We start from the raw sequence: 7,783 nt of genomic DNA, 5'->3' as shown, positions 1-7,783 counted from the left end.
AGGTTTCGAGGTAACTAAGAAAAAAAAATTGGTGAGGGAGAGCCCGTCACGGTCTCATTCCACGGGAGAAGGGGGTCGGCAGGACGCAGGAGCTGTGGCATGGTGTACCAGGGCTCAGCTCTCCTTTAAAGGAAGCATCGCCTAGCTCCAAGGGCTGAATGGAAAAAGAGAGGGCTCCCAATCCCTGCAACTCGCCCCGCCCCGTCAGCCGGCTCCCAGATTCGGGGCGGGCTCCGCAAGCTGGCGGACGCGAGCTGGAGACGCTGATTGGCTGTCCGCGCGGGCTTGGGGTTTCCCCGACTCCGCCCACTGTGGCCTCCGCGCGCTCCTTCAGCCCGCGAGGCCGCGCACTGGCTCGAGGCGCGCCGCCGGGCGGGAGGAGCCGGAGCCCGCGTTCCTCCCCGACTCCGTCCCACACCCCCCCACCGCGGGTCCTCATCCCTTAAAGCTCGAGTCCGCTCGCCCCGCCTGTTGGAGAGGGCAGCGGGCAGCGGAGAGCGTGCGGCCGCGGCGAGCCAGCGCTGACGGAGCAGGCGCTGGAGGCGACAGAGCGGCGGCAGCTGGCCCCGAGTCCCCGTGAGGGGGGACGGTGAAAGGAGGCTCCAGGTCCCGGTCGCAGCCCCGCGCTGCCGCAGCTTACCCTGGTCCATCCTGTCGGGGACGCTGCTGTCCGAGACACAGTCGCTTGGAGCCGCCGCCACCTCGCGGGCCAAGGCTCCTGGGAATTGGGTATCTGGACCCACCGAGGTCGGTACTAACCGCCGCCCGCCCCGGGTAGCCGCCCTGCCGGAGACCATGTTCGACAAGACGCGGCTGCCGTACGTGGCCCTCGATGTGCTGTGCGTGTTGCTGGGTACGTAGGCGCCGCGCCGCGGCCCGGGGGTCTTCCGGGCGGGGACTGCCGCGGAGCCGCGCTCTGGTGTGGGGTGGGTGTGCCCGGCGCGCGGGCGCGCGCGCCGCTGCTGCGGAGAGAATGGTGGGGAGCCGCTTGCGCAGCTGGGGGACCCCTCGCTTCTGCACCCTGCACTCTGGCTCCTGCGTGGGCTCCCTCTGCCTGCCTGCCGGTGCGCTGAGGCTAGCTCTGCTTGGCCGCTCTTCTCGCCTGTGCTGTTACCCTGCTTCCCGGCCCACTCTACCAGACCCGGTGGGCTCCTCCCTCTCCACGGGGCAGAGAACCCTAGTCACTGGCTCGTCAGGTTCTGCCGCGAGGCTGGAGGTTTGATGCAGCCCGGCTTCTCAGGAGCAGGCTCCAAGTGCCCGGTTTATCATAACTTGTGAGAAGCACTTTCAAGTTTTCGTCTATAAAAGGCTTAGGACGTTCCTAATTAGAAGGCGTTGCCAGGTTGTAAATTGTCAGGTTGCAAGAGGGGGTGAGGATGCCAGGTTTCTGCCTGGCGAGGTCTGAAGAAGCTAGCTCCCCCCCCACCCCCTCCTCGCAGGAGTCCTGCTGTTTCCTTCTTGCTCAGCCCTTGCCGTGATATACCTTTCTGTCTCCTGTGACAGCCCAGCAAGGGGTTCTAGACACTTCTTTAGCTACAGAAAAGGTGGGCGTTGTTTTCCTGATCGGAAGAATTCAGTTTTGGGGTCTCTGGTCGCCAGGTGCCTATTTCTTTTCGGGGGTAGGGGTGGGGTGGGGAGCTGGAATCATCTGGGCAAGAGATAGGCATTGGGAGGGGTGGCTTTCACCTGTTTTTCTATATGTCAGTTGTAAACCGTTGGAGGTTTGGGTGGTGGGACTCTGGTTTAAGTAATTGATATAGTTCTGGCAAGTTCTCAAGGTGACTAGTGGCTTTTGCATGCTAGATACAAATCTGCATGACTTCTCAGAGACGGGAAAATTTCCCTAGGCTTTTGACTATTCCTCTTTCCTGCTTCCAACCTGACCGATTATGTCAAATTGTGAACATTTTTGTACTTTTAAAAAAAGTGCATTTTCTTAGAGTTCTTAAAAGAATCCGTGCAGCTTCTTTATTTACCAGGACACCCTCGCCCCATAGTTTCACAGTGAATTGTACGGTTTAAAAGAGGGGATTCATCTTAGGACAACCTTTAGGAAGATGTCATAGCCTGTAACCCAGGCACCTGTAAGGTGGAGGCAGGAACATATTTAGTTCAAGTCCAGCCTAGGCTACCTAGGGAACGCTTGGGTCACTAAACAAAAACAGTCTTTGTGGAAACATCTTTTCAGATGTTAGGTCATATTATTTTAAACTTATTAGCTTATGAAATACTTTCTCTTTTCTTCCTTCTTTCCTTTCTTTTCCCTCCTCTTTCTTTCTTCTTTCTGGACAGGGTCTTGCTGTGCAGCCTGGTTTGGAACTTGTGCCTTTTCTTCCTCAACCCTCCAGGGTGTTGGGAATATGTGCCTGGCTGAATTATGATGTCATTTTCCTATGGACCAAACCCGGATTAGGAGGGCTGCATACTCCCCATAGGTAGCCACAGCTAATGTCATTAATAGGAAGCCACATGGTAGATCTATACTTTTAAAAAATTCATGTGTGAGCCTGGTGTTCTATCTCATGCTTGTAATCCCATCACTCGGAAGATTAAGATAGGAAGACTGTTATGAGTTAGAGGCTAGTCTGAGTTCAGGTCAGCCTAGGCTGCAAAGTGAATCCCTATACTGAACAAATGAACTGACACAGATCATGTATAGTGGGAAAACATGTGTGCAGTGACATTTTATGTTATTTTTTCTGGGAAAGCATGTGTGCAGTGACATTTTATGATATGTTTTCTGGGAAAACATGTGTGCAGTGACACTTTATGTTATGTTTTTGGATGGCCTATGTTTTCAGCATGATACATTCTGTTAAATTGGAATAATCTGACAGCCCCAGTTGATCCACAGTTTCAGTAATATGATGTCCTTAAGGTATATACATACATACATAGTTTTTGTTTTTTCAAGACAGGGTTTCTCTGTGTAGCCCTGGCTGTCTTGGAACTTGCTGTTACACCAGGCTGGCCTCGAACTCACAAATATCCACTTGCCTCTGCTTCCCTTTGGAGTGCTGGGATTAGAGGTATGAGCCATCACTGCCTGGTGGCATTGACAGTATTTACAGTGTCTTGCCCATACCTGTGGGATTTTTTTTTTTGAAATATGACACCTGCAGCCGAGGCAGACCTAGAACTCACTATGTAGCCCAGGCTTCACTTGAACTTCTGCTGGTCCTCTTGTGTCAGTCTCTGAAGTGCCAGGGCTATAGACATGAGCCACCATACCCAGCAACAGTATCTTTAGTAATTTTGAAAAAAGCTTTTTTGGGGGATTCCATATTAAGTTTGCTTTTTTAAAAAGATTTTCATCTGTTTAAATCTTATCTTTTTTTTTTCCCTTGTGCTGCTGCAGCAGTTTCTTTTAAAGTAGTTCAGTGTATTGTCAAGATAGCCCAGATTTCCCTTTTTCTAAGTAGAAAATAACCTACTTATTTTAATTAGCTGTGTACAAAATGTTGTTAGATTTAACAACATCAATTTTCACAAATAGCACTAAGGGAGAACAGCAATACAGAATCTTTTAAAACTGACTTTTGGAAAATAGGTTTAATAGTAAACTTACCCTTTCTAGATGAGCCTAAGGATTGTACTAAATTTGGCATTTATTCACCCTACTGATAGCCAGAGATTGGCAGCCTAAGATTGTCTTTAAGAAAGCTTTCAGCGTGGCTTGAACTTTTTCTTTTTTCCCCTTTTCTGTGGAGCATCTACAGGTAAGAATTGATTACACTGGCAGAAAGATGATTAAACACTTCATAAGTATAAGTTATGTGAAAGTGATTCATAATTATAATGTGAATATGTTCCACATTCTGTTAATGACTACTCAACGTCACTCTGTATACCCATTTTAATATGATGATGATACAAGATTTTGTTACACAAATACTTTATAATTTTTACCCAGGGTGATGTCTTTTGAAGTGATCATTAAACATTATGTGTATGTGTGTTTATGCATGTGTTTGTTTGTAAATAATCTCCATTAATTCTCCTAAATTATTAGCTCCCTCAGTGGATTTGGTAAACTCTTGAAAAAAGAGAAATTTGAGAGAGAATATATATTGATTCCTCTGAAATGGAATCTTGTCATCTTCTGGTTCTTTTGAGTCTCTGATTTAGCAAGCCTACCATTGATCTCCGTTTGAATTCGCTTGATTGCTTCTTTATTTATAGATATGATCTCACTGTATAGTTTTGGCTGGTCTGGAACCCACTATGTGGACCAGGCTGACCCATTCACACAGAGACCCACCTGCCTCTCACTCCTAAGTGCTGGGATTAAAGACATGTGCCACCACACTTGGTCTTACTTCCAATCTTTTGGTCAGTGCTTCTAGAACTGTTGGTAAGTCCATCTATAATCACCTGAACACATAAGAAAAGCTACTCTATAGAGAACAATAGAGTTGGTCTAAAAGTAGCTATTTTAACACAATGTGTTACACTGTGTCCCGAATATAGCTTACTGTTTAATTACTAAGGATCATTCTGTATTTAACCAGTTAGTAAACACAGAGTCCATTAATTGATTCAGTGCATACTGTGGGATGACATTTGTACCTTGTTAGGGTGCTATGGATATAAAGGTAAATAGGACAGTTCCTTCCCTAAAGGAGTGCAGAGTCTAATGAAGGAGAAATAAACAAGATGTTACATCATGTTAAGTGTGCTAATGCCAGTATGGTGATGCCCTTTGATCACAGAGATGGGACATGTCTTAGATCTATCCATTATAGAGAAATGGCTTATCTGTTTACTCAGAGATAAGGAAATGCCAGAAGTTGCCTAGCATTACTCTTAGAATTTTTTTCTACCAATTTTTCAACTTGATCTAGGAGAGGGGGGATTTCAAGTATTTGTTCTAGTGATTTATCTGTAGGCAGACCTGTGGTCGATAGAAGATTGAGGTTGAACTAGCAAAGTTGCCCTTTGCATGTTTGTATTTTTCCATTTAATGATCATGTTATAATTCCTTTCTGTGTTACACAGACCTTAGACTTAGAAATGGCTTCCTGATGTTGTTACCTGAGGATATGCCACCGTTCCTAACTGCTCTCTACACATCCTTCCTATGCTTTCAAATTGGCTCCCTTAGTTTTTCCTCTTGACTGTATCATTTGAGTGTGCCAGGCTTTTTGTTTTTCTGTTTTGCTCTTGTTGTTTTGACCAGGATCCGACAGTACCCATCTGTGTCCAAACCAGAACTGAGAAAATTTTCCTTTTTGCACCAATTACAGTTTGATAGCAGATGCAACAGGACCTGCCTTTGGGTTCTTGCTGGCTTTTTTTAAGCTTTAATTATTTTTATTTGTGGGGTGTGTGTGTGTGTGTGTGTGTGTATTTGAGAGAGAGAGAGAGAGAGAGAGAGAGAGAGAGAGAGAGAGAGAATAAAAGAGAGCACTAGAGAGCACTAGAGAGACTGTTTCAGTTTATGTGCAATGTTTGTGCAATGCATGTAGAGTAAGATGGTGTCATATTCTCTGGAACAGATGGTTGTGAGCCACTGTGGGTGCTAAGACCCAAGCCTGGGTGTTCCAAAAGAACAAATGTTTTTAACCTCTGAGGCATCTCTCTACCCCAGGTCAGTTCTGTCTCCTTACCATGCTCCAAATAAAGCATCATTGTGCCAAATCACTGTCAGTAGGTGTAGAATTTGATGGCAAAAACATTGTCTGCAAACAGTAAGCACTTATGAAATTCCTGTTGCTTGTTACCCAAATGATGATGTCTCATGTCATTACCACAATGCTGACATCCTTTTACCCCTTTTTAACACATTCTCTAAGGATTGATCCCTTTGCTGATCCCCAGGATGAGTTGCTTTTTGAGCAAGAAAGATACATGGGAATAGTTTGGCTTCATAGTCTCTAGCTTTTTTTTTTTTGGTTTTTACGAGACAGGGCTTCTCTGTATTTTGGAGGCTGTCTTGGAACTCGCTCTGTAGACCAAGCTGGCCTCGAACTCACAGAGATCCGTCTGCCTCTGCCTCCCGAGTGCTGGGATTAAAGGCGTGCACCACCACCGCCCGGCTGTCTCCAGCATTTTTGTACCTTACCTTTTCTCCTAAAACTGATTGGTTCATTCACTTATTTCAGACATTTGCTAACAGCTGAATAGGTACTATCAATTAAGAACTTTTCTTTTGCTTCTGATGAAAGTTTGCTGGGTTTGTTTCTTTAACTTTTCTCACTGTTTATAATAACAGAAGGAGAGAAGGAATCTCAGAAAGTGAACAGAAGTCCGCCAAACTGCATATTCTTACGTCAGATTAAGATTTTGTTACAAAGCTTTTTCTTGAGTTGGATAGGCAGTTTGGAACAAAAGCAGAGGCTGGAGAGGACTGCTTGCTACTCTTTGATGCTTACTTGGTTTCATGAAATTGAGTTGACTTTTACCTTAAATGTGCCCTGCTTGTACTTGAATATGGAAATGTTTAGAGAACTTTGCCCATGTACGTTTTATGAACTGTGAATTCTTCCTTCATATTCTCTTTGAATTATGTCCCTTTGGAAACTCAGAGACATGTTATGAATCATATTAATCCCATTCTCATTTAGTCATTTTTGGCTGAACTTACTAAAGTATGAGATGTTTGAGGAATTACTCTGATTCTAAAAAACACTGAGGCTTTGCTATTTGAATATGGGGTTCTTAATATTTGCTGAGAGAGGAAGATGCTGGCAACACAGGTGAGCAAACACAGATTCAGGTGGACTTTTGTGGAAAGGAATTGGGATTTTTTTTTTAGAATTACTTTTGCGTGTGCGTGGTGTTCAGAGAACAACTTTGAGTAGTCTGTTTTCTCCTTCCACTTCTGAGTAGGGTCTGGGAATGAACTCAGGTTGTCAGATTTGCATGCAATCACTTATACTGGCTGAACCATCTCACCAGCATTTAGTCTGCACAGTAAGCTAATCAGGGATTGATCATATAGGTGCCATTTTTGTCTTTATTTTCTTTTCAAAACAGCATTTACCTTCCAGAGGTTATGCATGGTGGTTGCAAGAAGCTTTCAGACTTTTTCTTCCTTTTAAAAATGTTCTTCATTCAATTTCTTTTTCTTTAGTTTATTAGGTATATGATCTTGGGAACGGTCTCTCTGAGTATCCATGTTTCCTCAGCTGTATAATATGTAAGAACCTATTTACATCTCTTTTGTGAAATTTAAATGTCATTATATAAATTAGAGAAGTGCCTTGCACTTACTATATATATATTGAGTAAAATAATTCCCTGTAATTCTAGTACCCATTACACAATAATTAGTATAAGTGACATAACCTAGTTTTGTATTAGGGATAGGACTACAGACTTTAAAGTGTTTCCCATGAGAGCTCATGGAATGCTTTTGAGATCTAGTGTTTTATCAGTTAAGTATAAAAACCCACATGTATGAATAGTAATTCCAGGCAAGGTGGAAATTGATCATTTTAGTTTTGACAGGATGCAATTGAGTAAATGGAAAACCTGTTCCTATGTACAGTGATAAGTCCTAATTTTCACCTATTTAAGAAAAAGGGAATTAGTTATATCCTTACTATTTATATTGCTTTAAATCTTAGGAATGGTTTATGTGTTTGTTTAAAAACAAACTGAGCTAAGATTCCTAAGATTTTTTTGAATAGCAGTAATTGTACATTCTCATTTGTATATAAAGTCTCCTTCATTTTTTGAGGCAGGATTTCTTGTAGTCCAGGTTGGCCTTGAACTGCTTGCGTAACCAAGAATGACCTTGACCTCTTGAGCCTTCTGCTTCTCAAGCACAAGAGCTTGA

The 7,783-nt window shown here is 44.0% G+C and overlaps 1 protein-coding gene across 3 annotated transcripts in view; it reads left to right on the top strand.

Moving 5' to 3' along the window:
• The first annotated feature begins 368 nt into the window (after positions 1 to 368).
• The window catches only part of Plpp1 (phospholipid phosphatase 1), a 54,039-nt gene continuing 46,624 nt past the window's right edge, over positions 369 to 7,783 (top strand). The window contains exon 1 of one of the 3 annotated variants that reach the window (XM_005065535.4): positions 369 to 853. In XM_005065535.4, the coding sequence (XP_005065592.1) occupies positions 796 to 853 (58 nt within the window). In that variant the 5' untranslated portion in view covers positions 369 to 795. Of the gene's footprint in view, positions 854 to 1,420; positions 1,545 to 7,783 lie in introns of those variants that run through there. The other 2 variants (XM_005065536.4, XM_040728962.1) reach the window with 2 other exon arrangements.

Source organism: Mesocricetus auratus, unplaced genomic scaffold, assembly GCF_017639785.1.
Source record: "Mesocricetus auratus isolate SY011 unplaced genomic scaffold, BCM_Maur_2.0 Super-Scaffold_100020, whole genome shotgun sequence".
Taxonomy (NCBI): Eukaryota; Metazoa; Chordata; class Mammalia; order Rodentia; family Cricetidae; genus Mesocricetus; species Mesocricetus auratus.
Note: the sequence above shows the minus strand (reverse complement) of the source record. Positions and strands in the feature narration are given on the sequence as shown.